General features: G+C 42.7%; 1 protein-coding gene across 2 annotated transcripts in view; it reads left to right on the top strand.

The window, feature by feature from the left end:
* Positions 1 to 18980, top strand: part of MAP3K13 (mitogen-activated protein kinase kinase kinase 13) — a 132772-nt gene that overhangs the window by 110867 nt on the left and 2925 nt on the right. For both annotated transcript variants that reach the window (XM_054700417.1, XM_037525232.2), the window contains 6 exons: positions 8038 to 8147; positions 8835 to 8951; positions 9659 to 9796; positions 13864 to 14650; positions 16100 to 16170; positions 18666 to 18963. In XM_054700417.1, coding sequence (XP_054556392.1) covers positions 8038 to 8147; positions 8835 to 8951; positions 9659 to 9796; positions 13864 to 14650; positions 16100 to 16170; positions 18666 to 18963 — 1521 coding nt within the window. The remainder of the gene's footprint in view (positions 1 to 8037; positions 8148 to 8834; positions 8952 to 9658; positions 9797 to 13863; positions 14651 to 16099; positions 16171 to 18665; positions 18964 to 18980) is intronic.

Raw genomic sequence — 18980 nt, forward strand, 5'->3', positions numbered from 1 at the left:
GATGCTACTGAACGGGCACACAGGAACTCTCAGTGAGAAAGAATAAGTCTTAGAAGGAGGACCATGCTGATTCTCATCACAATTTTATGTCTCCATTCATTACCAAATAATAATTAATAATTATGCTACCTCACACACATTTTGGAGGTTTTTTTTTTAAAGATTTATTTATTTATGCGTACAAGGACTGGGGTAGAAGCCAGAGGTGTGTAGGGGGAGGGGGAGAGGATTCACCAGAGACAGAGTGAGGAAGAGAACAGGTGGATTGACTGAAATAACACTGCTGAGGGGAGCAGCAGGCGAGACAGGAGAGGTCTGCTGTGCCATGTGGTTCACCTCCCTGGCCGGGATCAAACTTGTGCTGCAGTGGCTGTGGATAGCTTCATTCATAGGCTGCGTCTTGACCCCTTGCACCACTAGGGAGGCCCCATTTTGGAGTTTTTTGAGCCCTTAACATATATTATTCTCTCATATTAAAAAGAAAGTGTATGGGAATGTCATCTTCACATCTTCACACAGTGGGCGCTGGTGAATTTACTGAAAGGAGGAAAAGAGGATGTAAAAACTGTAATGTATATATATCTGACCTAGAATACTGCTGAACTTCATGAAAGTATTGCTTTCCTTGAAGTAGAAAAATTAAAGTACACAACAGAGAAGCTCAATATCAGAGAGAGCCCAGGATAGAATTAGGCCCAGAGAGAGCCTTTTCTCTAACTTTAAGTATCATCTAGAGGCACCAAATAAAATATAATTTAACAGGTCTGTTAGCCTTTACTACATTACAAACCATCCCCAAACTATGGCTTTAAATAATAGCTTTTATTTAGCTCCCTGTTCTGTGCATTGAATTTGGGCTTGGTGCTTTTGTTAGCTGGATGGGGCTCACCCTGTGTCCCCAGGCAGTTGCCAGGTCAACTTAGAAAATGTTGATGGGCCTCCCTGGTGGCACAGGGTTTAAAGTGTCAGCACTATCAAGCTATTGGCAGCCACTGCTGCATGAGCTCGATCCCCAGTGAGGGAGCTAACCCAATACGGTGCAGCAGACCTCTCCTGTCTTGCCCGCTGCTCCGCTCAGCAGTGTATTTCAGTAGATCTGACTGTTCTGCTCCCCATTCTGTCTCTGGTGAATCCTCTCCCCCTCCACCCTGCACCTGTGGCCTACACCCCAGTTCTTGTACGCATAAATAAATAAAATAAATATTTAAAAAATATATTGATGAAAAAAATATATTGATGATTGACAGGTTCAAGATGGCCTGTTTCATCAATGTGGTGGTTGGTTGGCTAGAAGCTGGAGCACCTCTGCCCTCTTCCACGTGTCCTCTCATCCTTCAGCAGGCTAGCATAGCAATGTTTATATTGTGTTTTCAGGGTAACAAATGCAACAAGTGCATTAGTAATTTTCAAGCCTGCGTCATGCATGTTCATGTCCCATTAGCCAAAGCAAGTCACAGACCACCCATGTTGAGATATAGACTTCACCTCTTGACAAGAGAATCTCTCACAGCACATTCTAAGGACAGGTGTAAATAGGGGAAGAATCTGTCCTTCTTAAGTAGAAATGCTATAAATGTGGTAAGGATTAGTGATCTTAGAACTGTCAATGTGGGCAGGGAGTTGCAAGAGATGAGTTATTCCTATCAAACCCAGGCAATAGGAAAAGGTGTAAAATGGGAAAAATTATGGCTTTTGAATAAATGTTATTATTCTAAATTAAAATTTTATGTTTATAGAATTTAATAATTTCTCCTCATATAACTTTGTCTCAGTTCATGTTGCTATGTTTCTAAAATGAAGTTTTCTAAGATGAATTCCATCTCCACACTGACTTTCAGAGTCATTTCAAAGATTCTTTCTCAGAAGACATTTCATTGCCACTTGGTCTCAGTCTACTCTTTATAGCCCATCTCCAATAGGTGGTGAAGTTACTTACCAGAAAGTATGTGTTGAAAAGAATACTGGGTGGAAGGGGCATCATCCCTGATAGTTAAACAAGTCCTCCAGCTGCTTTTCTGCCTGCCCCGGCTAGAGACATGGACTACTTGCTTCTCTGGTGTCTGATAAACAGACACCATCAGACATTGGGGAATAACTTAATAAAGGCACATGGGTTTTTACGTTTGTTTGTACAGCTTCTAGGACTGAATCAGAGACACTTATCCTGCTGCCCAGAATTGCAATACACTTTCTACAACAAGCTTAGCTGTCCTCACAACTGTGTCTTTAAATGATCAGGCTTGCTCCTAAAGTTTCTTGGTGTTCATGAATCATTATGTAAATAAAGTGTTTACATACTCCTGAAACTAATATAATGTTATTTGTCAATTTTATCTCAATTTTAAAAGGTAAATGCATTTAGAGAAAAATCAGAGGAAGTTGAAGTCATGACATTTCCTATGTTCTTTGGTATACATTCAGATAAATTCCCTTAGACCTATTAAACTATTGCCTAATTATTCAAATACACATAGGTATGGACACTGGATAAGAAATCTTTAAAAAATTTTTCTCTTGGTATTCAGAAAAAGACTTAGGCCCTTTTGTGAAATGTACTTCCTCTACAATAAAACTATACAGACACAATCTTGAAAAGTAACTTCAAGCCATTGAGACACTATATCTGCAGTTCCTTGGAAACTTCAAATTGTAAACATTTTATTCAAGTGCCTCCAGCACATGATTTCTGAGGCCAGTCCACATCATTGTGAGAGCCTCCATAAGTACCCACAGATGGACAAACTCACTTTTATTAGCCATACCTGCAGCATTTAAATTGAACTCAGAAGAAAAGGGTTTTTATGGGCTAGGAATATGAAGGAGAAAGGAAAGAGAAGGAAGGAAAAGAAAATAAACTGTGTGTTGGGCATCTTTTAATATTCATTAATCCTTCCACATTTTTCTTTTTGTATCAAAATGTACCTCTCCTTACATAGCTACAAGTCTGTTCTCCTTGCTAGTTGCTAGAATTTTTTAGGCACTTACAAGCTGACTTGTCTGTGGGTCTGAAATTCACACTATTTCTTACTAGTGATAATAAAGTGTTTAAGAACTAGCTAATGAGGTAGCAGGAAAAGTGACAGACCTTGAGTCTAAACCCCTGTACTGTGACCTCGGCTAAGTCACTACATTTCTCTAAACCTCAGAGAGCTCATCTAAGCAATGAACGTAATCATATCTCCCTTCCTCTTAGAGTTTGGTGAGGATCAAATGAGATGATAGAAATGCAAGCATATTGAAAGTGTAAAGACCAATTTGATGGTGAGTTGTTATTATTCACCCCTCATAAAGCTACAGAAATTCAGCTTTGGGCTGTTTCACTCTGCGATTTACCTGATAAATTCCTGAGATGCACAAGATGGCATCCAGGGATCTCCTGTTGATTGTGTTTTGACCTTATCCTCCTAAAGTGGGGAAGAACTGGTTGTTTAGCACTAGCTTTGCTTTCCTCTAGCAGTCTTGGCTTCTGCCTGCTGACAAAATCCTCTCCCCATCAATCATCAGTCTGTGGTTGTTAGCTACTGATCTCTACCTTCCCCCTAAACTGTCAGTCAGGGGGTGCCAAGAGCCCAGCTGACTCCTTCCTGAGAGAAATTGCTCATCAACAGATCATGTATAAAGATGCAGCATATGTAGAACAGATGAACAAAGCAACAAATTTCAATTCAATATTAGATTATGCCAAAGCTATGGCTTCATTCCTAGACAATAACCCATTCCTCCAAGCAGGCAATTATTGCTCCTTGTATTCAATTATATTTGATATGAGTCTTCAGGAAGCATTTTAGCCCAGTCAGACCCCAGCTGCTAGGTGCGTCATGTGCCTTGCTTCTAAGTTCTTCCACCACCCTTTGCCTTTGCCCCATTTTAATTTCCTTTAAAGTGCCGCTGTGTCTCCCCTGTAATTCAGGGACTGGGAGTTGCAGGGACATTCTCTCCCTATAGGGCCAGATCATGCTGCCCTCAGGGTTATCCCATCTTGAGTTAGCAGGAGCTTGGGCAGAGGCTGAGCTCGCAGACCTGTGGAGGAGAGAAGAGGGCTCATGTGCCAAGAGCTAGATGAAGTGTTTTCTCACCAAGAATCTGATTCCTGGCTCCTTCCTCCCCAGCATCCACTGCTTCTCTTTTCCTCAAGCTAGGCTGGAACTGGCTCAGCTTCTTTCTTCTTTTAGTTTTGATAAAATATATATAATATAAAATGTTCCATTTTAAGTGTACAATTCAGTGGCATTAATTACATTCACAGTATTGTGAACCCATCATCACTATTTCCAAAAGCCTTCATCACCACATTAAACAATAACTTACAATCTCTCGCTCCCCTCAGGCCTTGACAATTTATGTTCTGCTTTCTGTCTCTATGAATTTGCCTATTCTAGATATTTCATTCAAATTAAATTATACAATATTTTTCCTTTTGTGTTTGGCTAGCGCCACTTAGCATGTTTTTGAGATTCACCTATGTTATAGCATGCATCATAATGTCTCTCCTTTTTGACTGAGTAATATGCTGTTGTATGCATATACCCCATTTTGTTTATCCGTTCATCTTGTCATGCAACTTCATTTTGACCTGTACTTTGGGGAGAAAAAAGCAGCTTCAGTCTACTGATTGAATAACTGGAAAAGACAAAGGTCCTAATGTTCTCACCTTTCCTAGACCTTATCTGGGACATAAAGAAGATTCCATTTAAGTGTTATAACCTAAGTTTCACTGGATTTTCCCTTTACATGCTTACACAGGACTTAAGTACCTTGTCAAGCACCCCTTACTTTCTCGCCCCAGATCCCCAACTTGTATCTTGAGGGAAATCCCCAGTGAAGGGTGGGAATCTCAAATAGGCTCATATTAACATCAGATTTGCTTTTCACAAACTCTGGCCAGACACAGCCATCTCCTGCTTAGCATCTGCTGGTATAACATTATTGGTTAGCACTGTTTCCTGCTAAAGGACTGTGGTCCCCAGCTGGCATCTATTGGATGCCACTGCATCCTTAAAGCACCCACTGGAGCTGCTATTTCCTGCTTTTACAAGGTCTGCACTTCTCAAGATGCCAAAGCTGCACATGATTGTTTACACAATGAACTCTTCCTTTTCCTGTTGAGTTACACTTTACAAAGATAACAGAGCAATGCTGGTTGTGACCCAGTGTTTTATAGGTGTATTATATGTGTGTATGTGTGTGTGATTATGTAGAAGAACTGGGGTGTAGGCCAGAGGTGTGGGGGGTGAGAGGATTCACCAGAGACGGAGTGGGGAGCAGAACAGCCAGACTGATTGAAATACACTGCTGAGGGGAGCAGCAGGTGAGACAGGAGAGGTCTGCTGCGCCATAAGTGGGTTCGCTCCCTGGCCAGGGATCAAACTCAGGCTGTAGTGGTGCTAGCACTGAGATTTAACCCATAGGCCAATAGGGAGACCCCCATTTTATAGGTATTTTAATGCAACAATGGGCAATGCCCCTGCTGTCCTATGATGGTGGTTTTGTTGTCGGTCAAGTTCACATGGGAATCCTTCACCCATGACATGTTTTCTCTCAGAGGCTCCTCAGTCTCTGTGCAAATGTGCTTCAGGCCTGCCCACCCTCCATGTCTTCAGATATGCCCAGACATGCCTGATTGCAGATGAAGTGCAAATTGGAACTCTTATTACATAAAGAGTCTAAGTATGTGTGATGAAACTTCAAAATTAACATATACCAGTAACATGATACCTTTGGGGAAGGAAAGCACATTATTATTCAGTGCCTGGCATTTTCCCACACATCTTGTTCTACTTTCTTAATGGGTTTTAATCTTCAGATGGTTTGCTAGATTTCCCATACCCATAAGTTACACATCAGGAGGTTTATTTCTTCAGAATTTAAAAAAAAAAATCTAATCTGTGTGTCTGATTCCTCACCACCAGGTGGGATATTCCTTCATCTGGTCCCTTTAAGTGTTGTACTGGTATAATATTGTATCAGTACTATTGTATTGTAGGTAATAATATTGTACTAAGAAAAAATAATAATAATATTATACTAAGGATAACATGGTCAGGTGTTTGCATAAAAGGGTTGGTTTAAGGCCCAAATTTGACCTCCTTTTTTCTTTTTTTGGTCTAATAGTTTTTAACTGTTGATCTTTGGCCTCTCAAAGATATTCTTCCTACTTCATGATTTTTCTCTGATGATTTAAAGAACAAATAGCATTATTTGAAGCTCAACCAAACCTGCATTTATTGCTTAGATACTGTCAAAGACTGTTACCAAACAATGAGTAGTAGCACATTCTAGATCTTGACTTTTTGATGGCATTGTTTGGCAGGTTTGGTGTCTGAAAGTGAAGACAGAATCTCTCTCCAATGGTCAGTCAACAAATATATATATTTATATGAAGATCTAGCACATTATAAACAGATAGGCAGGGTCATCACTTTCTAAATAATTACAATATAACTGTCTCAATAAAAAAAATTAATGAGAAATAGCAAATACATATAAAAATAGTAACTTCACAACTACTTAAGCATAACTTCTTCCATGACCTAGAGCAATAATTTTTAACATGAATCTAAAGGTAATGGAAAAGTTCTAGAGGGATATTATGCAATGCAAGACATTTAATTACACATCTAGCCTTTGCTCAGTCAACCTCAGTCATTTCTTGGGGTGGTAGTCTATACAAAGTTTGAGAAAACATCTCAAGCTATTTGTCTAGAAATGGCCCAGCATTGTATCCCAGCAGAGGTTTTCCTGCCCCTCCCCCCAAATTTTGATAAAATTAACTTGGAATTGATTCTCTGTGGGAAGTCCAGTGTGTTTTTTAACACCTTTTGAATCCATGGGAGATTTTTTTTTTTTTTTTTTTTTTTTTTAATTTTCTAGAGGCATGTCTTATTTATCTATTTGTTTGTTTGTTTGGTTTATATAAGCACTGGGTACAGTCAGAAGCCGGGAGGGCGAGAGAATTCACCAGAGCCAGAGCGGGGAGCAGAGCAGGCAGAAGGACCGAAGTACACTGCTGAGGGGAGCAGCGGGCGGCAGGAGAGGTCTGCGCGCCATGTGGGACCCTCCTTCGGTGGCCGGGGAGCAGCCGGGGATCGAACCGGCGCCGCAGAGGCCGCGGGCAGCTTCGCAACCCAGCGCTCAACCGCTGCGCCACCTGGGAGGCCCAGAATCCATGGGAGATTTACAATTTCATGCCCACTCTGGCTTTTACAAGGCTTTGCCTTGTAAAATTCTTGGCCTGCCCCTTTTCTGCCATCTTGTGGTTATTCCTTTATCTTTGTTTTGTCATTGACCCAAACATAAAGTTCAGCACATTTCCTTGATTTCTAAAAGAACAGAACAACTAAAAACACTCATTCAAAGTCAAGTGAATGTCAGAGACTTTATCAAAGGCTTAGGAAACTAGAAAAGGCTTCCATTTTGAACTTAGATCACATTAGATATCCAGCCCTGTTTTAGAATTATTGTCAGACTACTAAGTTCTTTAGCCATTTCTCCTGTTCCTCTTCCCTTTTTCTGTTTTTTCATCATATTTTTATTCCCACCTCCTGCTGTTCATGTCCTTTGGGTCTTCTACTCCAAACATTTTCTCAAGATATTTTCGTAAACTTAGCCTAGGAAAGATTCAGGTGCTAATTATAAAGATAATCATATTCTCACAGATACATACTGTAGCATGCGGTTATCAGAATAGTTCTTTCTTGTCAGGCCATCCCAACCACCATCTTGACTTAAAATAGAGTTCTTTTGTTCCAGAGGTGATGGCTTGTATGCCAGCTATAACATTTCTTATGGCCAATACTATAAAAAAGAAACCCAAGAGAAATAGTATCTCATATTGGATTAAACATAAAAAGTAGGTGGGGGGTGCAGATTACACTAACATGAGCTATTTTTCCATCAACTAATACCTACTGAACAGCTATTTTGTAAAGCTCCTCAGTAGAAGCATCAGGGAAAAAAATATGTTGTACATGATCCAATGGTTATATCAGAAACTGAAGCGCCTAAAATATCAACAAAATCTAATCTGCCCTTGTCCAGGCCGAATGGAGAGAAGAAGTGAAAAAACACTTTGAGAAGATCAAAAGTGAAGGAACTTGTATTCATCGATTAGATGAAGAATTGATCCGAAGGCGCAGAGAAGAGCTCAGGTCAGCTGATCCTGCCTTCCCCGCCTCCTCCTAGGGGAGGAAGCGGCCTCTCGTAGGAACTGTCTTTCTGAATTACATTTTCATACTTTTCATCTCTGCTGTTGATGATTGCTCTCTTTAAAAGTTAGACCTCCTTTATATTGCCTTCTTATCCTCTCCCCTCAATTCAACAATCTTCCCTTTTTATGCATATCTGCAACTAAGTCTCCAGGAATAATGCTGATTGTTCACTCAGTCCCTGTCTTACATGATACGGAAAGCCAGAAATTTTTAAGATATTGTGCCTATTCATATATGACTGCCATATTAGTCCCATGGATAAGTATGAATGAGTGGATATTCCACTGACAGATGAATTTATTATACCGTATTCTTAGCAAGGTATTGCCAACACTACGTAAATGAAGGCTACAAATTATACACAATTCACATTCAGATGTTATCTGTGGCCCTCCTGGCTTTTCTGTATGACTGGATATGGCCTTTAATGATAACCCAAGAAAAGAGCTCTGACATCCCATCACCCACTCCATCTTGAGCCATTGTTTGGACAAGGGAACCTTAAATTTAGAGACCCCTTGGGCAAATACTTTGAGATTAAACCCTCCTGGTTCTTATTTCTTTAGAACTGAACTTTGTTCGCTTCCAAATTACCTGGCTTTGCTGATTCAGTGTTTTCTTGGACAGGCATGCTTTGGATATTCGTGAACACTATGAGAGGAAACTTGAGCGGGCTAATAATTTGTACATGGAGCTGAGTGCCATCATGCTGCAGCTAGAGATGCGGGAGAAGGAGCTCATTAAGTAAGTATCTGTCTGTCCTTCCTGCGTTATTTGGGTTTCTCAATCAGCAGCTCAATCAGCAGGTTTCTCTTCTATGCTGTGCCACTGAGAACTGACAGATATTTTATTCATTTTCCCAACATTCCTAAAAGGATGGCATGTGCTGTGCCACTTCCCAGGGGCTCTTGCCTCTGGGAAGGTATACAGTTAAGTGGAATTGCCATCCAATTGGTTATGGGAAAAGATGTTCCGGAAGCTGAAATTTGCAGCTTCACCCTCTGAACGTTCACAGAGAGGGTCCTCATTTCAAGAAGAGCTTGGTGTGGATGAGTGGGAGTTTATTGTCCCCTGGTGGCTGCTGCAAGTGGTTTAGGATATTCCTGATAGTGGCAAGAAGATCCTGGGGTGCTGACCAAAACAGCAGCTACTCAAAATAAGTAGGGCTTCCACCATGGCATTGGTTATTACACTGTATTCTTCAAGGTGTGCTGGGGATGGGAAGGTCAGCCTCTGAATGCATCCGTGCATAAGCTGAAGAGCACAATGAAATCAGGTTAGTTCGAATTTAGTATCTTTTTTTTCCTATTTAACCTCAATAGCAGCCTTGTTGTCCAAATGGCTGAGATCTCTTAAGTGTGGGCCGAGCCTGTGGCCAGCCTATGAAAATATTCTGCCCATCCTTTCTGTCTGCAGTGACTGAGATGTGGCTTTTTCTTTCCTCCCTGCAGGCGTGAGCAAGCAGTGGAAAAGAAGTATCCTGGGACCTACAAACGACACCCTGTGCGTCCAATAATCCACCCCAATGCCATGGAGAAACTCATGAAGAGGAAAGGGGTGCCTCACAAGCCTGGGATGCAAACCAAACGGTGAGACACCTGTGCCAGCCTGATATTCAGATAGATGGGAAAACACTCCCCCTAAAAACACAGTATCAGGTGGTGGTGGGTATGGCTACTCTGGGCCTCGTCATTAGCAAACATGCCCTGCGATAGAACAGAGGATGAGTGTGCCGTGGACTCTAAGAATCTAGTTCTCACTCTGTAAGGCATATTTTTTTAAGATTTATTTTTATTTATTTATGCATACGAAAAATGGGGTGCAGGCCAGAGGTGCAGAGGGTTAGAGGATTCACCAGAGACAGAGCGGGAGCAGAACAGGCAGACTGACTGAAATACACTGCTGAGGGGAGCAGTGGGTGAGTCAAGAGAGGTCTGCTGTGCCATGTGAGTCAGCAGTCTGGCTGGGGATTCAGCTCATGCTACAGTGGCTGCTGATAGCTTAAACCCCTTGTGCCACCAGGGAGGCTCCTATTTGGTTCTTTCCAATAGTGTAATGAATGCCTGTAAATCCACCGCCAAACCAAAAGCAGGTGTTTTGATAACTACCTCTATCTAACCCGAAGTTTCCCACTCTTGTATGGGACTTCTGTGAAATTTGAATAAGGTAGCATGTAAAATCACCTAGAAAATCTTAGGTGATCAAAAAATTGGTATTCGAATAGTTTGAAAAATAGATTTCTCTTTCCCCTAACTACAAAACATGGTTCTTATGTTAACTTAACCTTAGAAAACTCCTCCAGTCAGTTTTTATCACCACGCACTGCCAAAGCCTCATTCCCCCTAAAATAATGAAGGCCTGATTCACCTTTAAGCTAAAGAAAAGAAATGAACCTAAACCTGAGGGGTTGACCCAACAGTGAAACTTTAACCTAGTGTGCTAAGAATAAAAGTAATGAGAAGATGCAAACCAAAAATGTAATTTAAGATTTTCCAAATGGTGGTCATTCTACCACACCATGACTAATATAAGCCTAATTTATCATTAGTTACTAGGTAGTAAACTATATACCTAATAGGTAACTACGTGGATTAATCACAATTTTTCATGCATTTACTACCCACAACTATCCTGTAGTTAGGTTCTGAGGCATTGTCACCAGGTGACACCTGACAAAACTCTCAGGAACCCCAACACCTCTTTTCTGGGTGTACTAATTAAACAAGAGGTCACCTGTCAGCTCCTCTTTGATTCTGCATAAAGTTAAATGAAGAGGTTGGGGGGGAGAGTCACTTTTCAAAATAAAAGCTCACTTTTACTTTCACTTTTATGTAAGAAATATATTAGAAAGTTTGACCATCAGCAGATGCCTAGTTGTATGAGCACATCCCAGGACGGCAGCCCAGAGTGGGGATCAGGACAGCAGAGTTACACTTTCAGATTGTTGGTTGGATTTCAGGTAATTTGGACAGTTCAATGATTATCACATCAGAATCCAGTGACCTCTGAAGTGATCGAGAGGAACCAGCCACCATCCTCTAGCCTAGGCTTCAGTCTCTATTTACTAAGGGACTAAACAGAAGAGACAGAATCTATTTATGGATCCAGCAAGCCTATCAAAAGTGAGTTGAGGAGCCTCCCTAGTGGTGCAAGGGGTTAAGTCTCAGCACTATGAAGCTATTGGCAGCCACTGCAGCATGAGTTCAATCCCCGGCCAGGGAGCTGACACACATTTGGCACAGCAGACCTCTCCTGACTCGCCCGCTGCTCCCCTCAGCAGTGTGTTTCAGTAGATCTGCCTGTTCTGCTCCCCACTCTGTCTCTGGTGAATCCTCTCACTCCTCCCCTCCCCCACACCTCTAGTCTACACCCCAGCTCTTGTATGTATAAATAAATAAAATAAATCTTTAAAAAGTGAGTTGAATCCAGTAAGATAGCTTGAAAGCTTCATAATAAGAAGCATGGAATCATGAAGGAGCTACTCCCTGGTGTCCAAAGATTTGGGCTTGATTTATAACTTCTGCCATTTATTAGCTTTGTCATAGACACAAGCCAGCTAACCTCTCTGATACCTCTGTACCCTTATTGTGGGTATTCTGACAGTAGGAAAGCGTGTTTATATATTGTAAACTGCTTTGTAAATGACACAATGCTGTGACAACGTCATTTTGTGATTTTTGCCCTGCCAGCGTCAAAAAAGCAGTCTTCACTGACAGGACACTTTCACCTCAGCCCTCTTTTAGATCCCCCCATAGCTACTAGTCACAGATGCCTCTAACTGGCCTTTGGAGGGCTCTCCCTAGGACCTCTTCTGTCTGATTATCTTCTGTGTCTCAACTTGACCAGCTTGTGAACCTGAGACAGGAAGCTGCTGATGGCGGTACTGTCCTGACTCTTTGCCCCATCCCAGATCTCCTCGATCATTTTAATAAACTCCCAAGCAATTTGCATGCACCTACAAGCTTGTGCTCTGACTATCCAGGAAGCCAGATGGGCAATGAGTAGACTGCTTGTCTGGATTCTATCAGTAACAAGCGGTAAGACCCTGAACCACTTTGGCTGGCCTTTGGGGTCCTCATCATAGAGGATGCTGGCAGGAACCTCTGGTTTCCATACAAGGTGTGGGACACCGTGGGGCCTGCATAAACAGGCATCTCAGAAACTACTGCAGGGGTAGAGAGGATGAAGTGGGTGAGGCCTGCAGGGAAGGGCTCACCTCACCATCTCTTGTCAACTGCTCTACTATAGCTGGGCTTTTTGTCTTTTAAATATAATTAACATTACATAGCATTATATTGATTTCAGATGCACCATGTTAGGATTCAGTGCATGTACATATTGCTACACAATCACCACAATTAGTTTAATTGACATCCATCATCACACAGTTATAATTTTTTTCTTTGGGAAAACTTTTAAGATCTGCTTTCAATGTAATACAGTATTATTAACTATGGTCTCCATGCTGCACATGACACCCCCATGGCTTGTTTATTTTATAATTGTAAATTTGTACCTTTACCCATTTCACCCATCTCCCCTTCTCACAACCACTACCACCAATCTATATTGGCAGTTACCAATCTATATTCTCTTATTCTATATGTTTTGTATAGTGGGTTTCTCACAATAACTCGAGAAAACGATTCTGTTGTTAAAGGAAAAAGCTGGGTTCCTCCAGCTCTGAAATCTCCTGCTGACTTGTGTCTGGTTCTAAAGGAGGGTGAGGCCACTCCCTGATGGGAAGGAAGTAGTGGTGAATCAGTACCTGAGTCAGTTCCCTTGGAAACCACTTACTGTTTATCTGTGTGCCTTGAGGTCCGTGTGTGCCACCTGCACCTTCAGGCGCTGACTGCCCCCTGCACCTGACCTGCACCACTGGCCTAGTGGGCCTGTGAGGACAGGACTGGGAGGGCCCTCCACCCTGAGGAGCACTGTGGCGTGCCAGATGACTCCTCACAACCTGGTTCTACTCAACCTCCTGAGCTCGCTACTACTCCCCCTCCTGTGTCCACCCCCTTCTTCCACGACCTTAAACATATGCTGAGTGCCTACTATGACGCCTTGCTAGCATTCTTCACATACAAAGATGGGTATGACGTCATTCCAGCCCTCAGCAAGACCATGTCTAGACCAAACTTCCCAAACTTCCCCCGAGCTTTCCTTCTCTGGTAGCCGAACTCTTTCCCTGTCTGTCCATCCAGATTCATCACCAGTCAGATTTCTGATCGTGGACAATCAGGCTTATCATGGACAAACCCAGGCTTATGCCTTGGTATACTGGCACCAGGCTCTTGATAGCTGAGATTATGAGGATGAGCTCAGGAAACCCCGTGGGTAGGATTAGAATTTAAACGGGATTGATTCCCTCAATCCTGAGAGGCACAGGCTAAATCCCAGAAGGAATAAAGGGAATCCTCTGTAAGTGAACATCTAGTTGTCTTTAACTCTCTGCTATTTTAAACAATACTCTAACCTAACATTTTGCACCTACTTTTTTGTGCATGGCCGTTATCACCACTGCATGAATCCATGTATACGTGACTGCTGATTCAAAGTTGTGTGCATTGTAAAACTCAGGATACATTTCCCCAAAATCAAATATGTTTTCGTATGGTTAAAACTGAACCTGGTTTTTTTTTTTTTTTTCTCACAGGCCAGATCTGTTGAAATCTGAAGGTATCCCTAATATGGAGGTGGCTCCTGCTGCATCCCCTTTATCAGGGAGCCCCAAAATGTCCACCTCAAGCAGCAAGAGCCGATATCGGAGCAAACCACGCCACCGCCGAGGGAATAGCAGAGGCAGCCATAGTGACTTTGCAGCGATCTTAAAAAACCAGCCAACTCCAGAAAATTCACCTCACCCCCCTTACCTACACCAGGCTCAATCCCAGTACCCTCCTCTGCATCACCATGATCCTCTGCAGCAGCAATACCAGCAACCCCCTCCTGCCATGTCTCAGAGTCACCACCCCAGGCTCAATATGCACGGGCAGGACATTGCAACTTGCGCCAATAACCTGAGGTATTTTGGGCCAGCAGCAGCCCTGCGGAGCCCACTCAGCAACCATGCTCAAAGACAGGTGCCTGGCTCCAGCCCTGACCTCATCTCCACAGCCATGGCAGCAGATTGCCGGAGGAGTCCCGAGCCAGACAAGGGCCAAGCTGCCCGCTGGGGCTGTTGTCCGGCTGAGCCCTATGACTCCTACCTCCAATGCAGGCCAGAACAGTGTGGGTCCCTAGACGTGCCCTCAACTGAGCCAGCAGGGAGGAGCTCCAACCTTTTTAAGTCACCAGCACACAATCCTCTCTCGGAAAATGCGCAAAGTTCTGAGAAAATAGAAGAAAATGAATTCAATGGCTGTAGGTCCACATCATCCCTTGGCACCCCTCATCACATCACCCCACCACTGCTACCTCGAAAAACAAGGCCTCTTCAGAAGGTAAGCTGTAATAACAGCAGTGTGTCACTGCCTTCACAGTCTGTCGTGTTTTACACAGTGTAAAACATACCAAAAAAGTGAACACTGATGCCAGTTTAGCAAATACCATGTTAGTGCTAGATTATTGATTTAAAAACACACATGTGCAAAAAAAATTATACAATATAAAAAAAAATTACTCTTTTATAGGGGCTAGGAAAAGAATTTTCAGCAAAGTCTAAGAATGTAAGCATTCCTTTCTTTAGTTTTTTAATTCTTTACTGGGAAATTGCTCATAATGTCACTTCTGTTTTAAATAACAGAAATTGATAAATGAGCAAGGAAGCATAATTTGGATTATAAAATTCCTTAAGTAGTTAAAAAAAAAGTACACATTCCGTAAGAGCATGAAACCACAAAAGCATAAAAGTTTCTTTCACCATACTTTCCACGCTACTTTGGTGAGGAACTAGGAAAAAACTTTGGGAGCTACTGACCCGAAGGACTGATTCAAATGTGTATAATGTAAAAATAGATAAATAACCATATATTAGGGACACTTAATCAGAATAGTTTGTAAACCACTAATGTAGCCCGCTCCTGAGGGATGTTGCAAGAAGGAAGGATCCTGTTATAAAACAAATTTGGGAGACAGTATCCCCTGCCCCCTTGTGAAGATTCCTAGTGCGCATTAACTACCCCTGGGCTTGAGAAATGATGTGGTCACCCTGTCGAATCCAGCATTTCACTCACCTATTTGTCCTTTTTTTTTAAATATTTTATTTTATAAATTCTTACATCATTTTTCATCTTTGCACAATGTATGCAAAGATTATGGTTATATTCCCCATGCAATTGCACCCCCCTCCCTGCACCTTCCTCTCCCCCACCCCACCCCTCTGTAGTGTGTCTCTGGTTTATAGTTGCTTGTTGATTTTGATTTTTACTTTGCATTGATTAGTCTTTTCCCTGGTCTCTTATTTAAGTTTTCTAAATTCCTGCTATGAGTGAGACCATCCTTTCAGTTTAACATCTATGATCTCCCATAGAACTAGCTTTCTCAACAATACATTCTGGGAAACACTGACTAAATTAGTAACCATCATAATCCAGCCAGTTCTTAGACATTTAAACCTGTTCTCCTCCATGGCCCTGGCTGCCTGTGGTTTATTAGCCACGAGGCAGTCACCATGGCGGTTAAGAGCATAAGCTTGAGACTCAGACAGACCTGAGCTCAAAGCCAGGCTCTTTCACTTATTACCTCCATGAACCTTAGTGACCTCGCCTATAAAATGGGGCCAATAGTGGGTGGTGTCTCATTGTTTAATGTGAAGATTGTAGTGAGTTTTATAGTTTTTAGTGAGTTTTATATATAAAGCTTGTAAATAGGGTCTGGCACGAATCAACCTTCCAAAAACGTTAGCTTGTCCTGCTAATGAATGAAAAATAAAACTTTTTTCTTGTTCTCAGAGTGGAGATGATTCCTCTGAAGAGGAAGAAGGGGAAGTAGATAGTGAAGTTGAATTTCCACGAAGACAGAGGTAAAACAAACAAACACATATGATTGCCTTCATCATAATGGTGTGTGTGTTGAAAGGCACCTGAGTTTGCCAATTTTCTGCTTCCAAGGTTATTTTCTAACAGTCACGTCAGGGGAGTTTGAACTTGCTGTGTTCGTGATGTCCCTTTGCCACATTTTGGCAACTGGCTCAGCATAAAAGATCCTAGTTTAATAGAATTCCCTCCCTAGAAACTTCAAGATGAGGAGTGTAAAGATAGGTTCAAGATGACGATTGAGAATACAGTGGGATTTTATGAAGAATGGCTGTGCTATTTTATGGAAAATTTTACTGGCTTCCAGTGTTCCCCCCTATAGTAGTCACGCAGGTTGCCATAACAAAATACCATGGACTGCATGGCTGAAACGATGGACATTTATTTCTCACAGTTGTGGACACTGATAAGTCCAAGTCTCTTCTTGGCTTGCAGACTGCAGCCATCTTGCTGTGTCCTCACAAGGTGGGGAAGAGAAATCTTCCTCTTCTTAGGACCACAGTCCTATGGGATTAGAGCCCCTTCCTATGACTTCTTTTAACCCTATTTATTTCCTAAAGACCTTAAGTCCTGAATCTCCAGATTTAGTCACTTTGTGGGTAGCGTTTCAACATGTGATTTTTGGAGGGCACAATTCAGTCCATAGCATAAACAGATGAGTCCTTCTTCAGCCCAACCTTAGAAATACCTTCCTGCTCAACCAGCAATAATAATCTGCTGGTAGGTTAAAGATGGACTGCATCCCCCTGCTTCTGGAATAAGATCTGCCCCTCTGTAGAAATGGAGACTAGTTTTCCTCCAAGAAAGAGTAAGCCCTCAGGATTCTGTGTACCTGCCAGAAACAGGAATTCCCTGCAAACCAAGGGCCCCTCCTAGTCCTGTGCTAAGTTTTGTTCTGCGTCTATACACTACACAAAATTGAAGTCTGTCCTCATCCCCTGAGCTATTCCCACGACGTTGCTACTGCTGTCTTATTGTTTCCTTGGACACTGTGTTTTCTCTGTGCAGTGAGATGTGTCCAAGTAAAATGGCTTTTCATTCTCTGAACTCCTTGTACTGGCGTCACAGTTACGTTCCTTCCAGCCGGTGTTCCTGTGACATTCCACGAACTCAGCCCACCCACTGGCTTCCCACCTTTCTTGCCATGATGCAAATGATCTTTATGTTCTCACCTCACACTTTTGTTTTTTACATATAACTTTCTTCTCCCTCTCTCCCTTCTGGATTACCAGCCTAGAGAAGTTGTGTGAGTCCTATTTTAGCTTCCCTTGCCCACGTGAGCCTCTCCTGTCTGCCCTCTTTTCATGCAGCCTTGATGTGCCACCCCTCTCCCCTCACATGCCAGGTCACCTGCCTGGCTCAGTCACGTGCCAGCCAAATGACTTTGTATCATAAATACAGAAAGCTCAGACAATGACCAAGGAAAAAGCAGTCTTCCTTTATATTGTTTTGTTTTTTAAACCAGTGTATGCTAACAATGTGCTTGTTTGCTAGACTACTTCTAAACAATGGGTAAGAAATGAGGACTTTTTTTATTAATTTAGTTTTTTACTTTCTAACATCTTTATTCATTTTTGTGCAATAGTTGATTTCTCCGCTCAGGTGTAGTCCCCATGATTCTCCCACCACCACGACACCCGTGCACCATCACCACCGTCCCTTGTGCTCTTCCCGCCCCTGTTTTGACCCCTCACCCCGCCCCCCCCCCTTTGCGGTATGCCTCAGATCTATAGTCAGCTTGCAAATTTGGTATTTTTCCTGATCCTTTGTTTGGTTTCGCTATATTCCCCTTATAAGTGAGACCTTAAGTCCTCCTGACTTAAAGGAAATGAAGAACTTTTGCATAGCCCCCCATCCCCTAGATGTTTTGCCTCATCAGAGTTAAACCCAAATGTTAACTGGCTGGGCAGTGACCACAGCTGTAGAGTGACCTTCTTTCCAAACTCAATTCTGTCACGGGTTGGCCCACAGGGATCGTGATGGTTCACAGCCTTCCAAGGCCACCACGCCCCAGGAAATGCAGCTGGGGTCGAGGGGGGCTGCTGAGTGGGATGCACTTCCTCTGACAGTGTAGCCTTGAACAAGTCACTTTCTTGCTCTGGCTCCCGTTTTCTCATGCAGGACATGAGTTTGACTAGAGAATCTCCATTTTCTTTCGCCTGTGGGATACAGGTGTTCTATGAATAAGAAAAAACATTTCAATTTGAGCATTTCCGCACCACACATAGGTGTACGCAGAGAGATTCCACCCGATGACTTTTGTCAAACCATCAGCTGTGGCGTGTAGCCTTTTAGCCACACAAACTAATGAAAGGAAAGCCAAATGAGAAGGAAACACAAATTTCCCTGTCTGTTGCTTCACAACTATAGTTTCTATTGATCTGTATTTAAATACCCCTCAGGGGCAGGATGAAACTTCTCTCCCAGGTCACACTGACCCAATCAGGAAAGTAGTCTTTGTTCCTGGTTCTTTCCGATCCAGGCCCCACCGCTGTATCAGCAGCTGCCAGTCATACTCAACCTTCAGCTCCGAGAACTTCTCCGTGTCTGATGGAGAGGAGGGAAATACCAGCGACCACTCCAACAGTCCCGATGAGCTGCCTCACAAACTTGAAGACCGCCTGGCAGAGAAGCTGGATGACCTGCTGTCCCAGACGCCAGAGATCCCCATCGAGATATCCTCGCATTCAGACGGGCTCTCCGACAAGGAGTGCGCTGTGCGCCGCGTGAAGACGCAGATGTCGCTGGGCAAGCTGTGCGTGGAGGAACGTGGCTATGAGGTGAGGCCTCTCCTGCC

The sequence above is a fragment of the Talpa occidentalis genome, unplaced genomic scaffold (genome assembly GCF_014898055.3).
Source record: "Talpa occidentalis isolate TD23 unplaced genomic scaffold, MPIMG_talOcc4v2.1 talOcc4.4, whole genome shotgun sequence".
Lineage (NCBI taxonomy): Eukaryota > Metazoa > Chordata > Mammalia > Eulipotyphla > Talpidae > Talpa > Talpa occidentalis.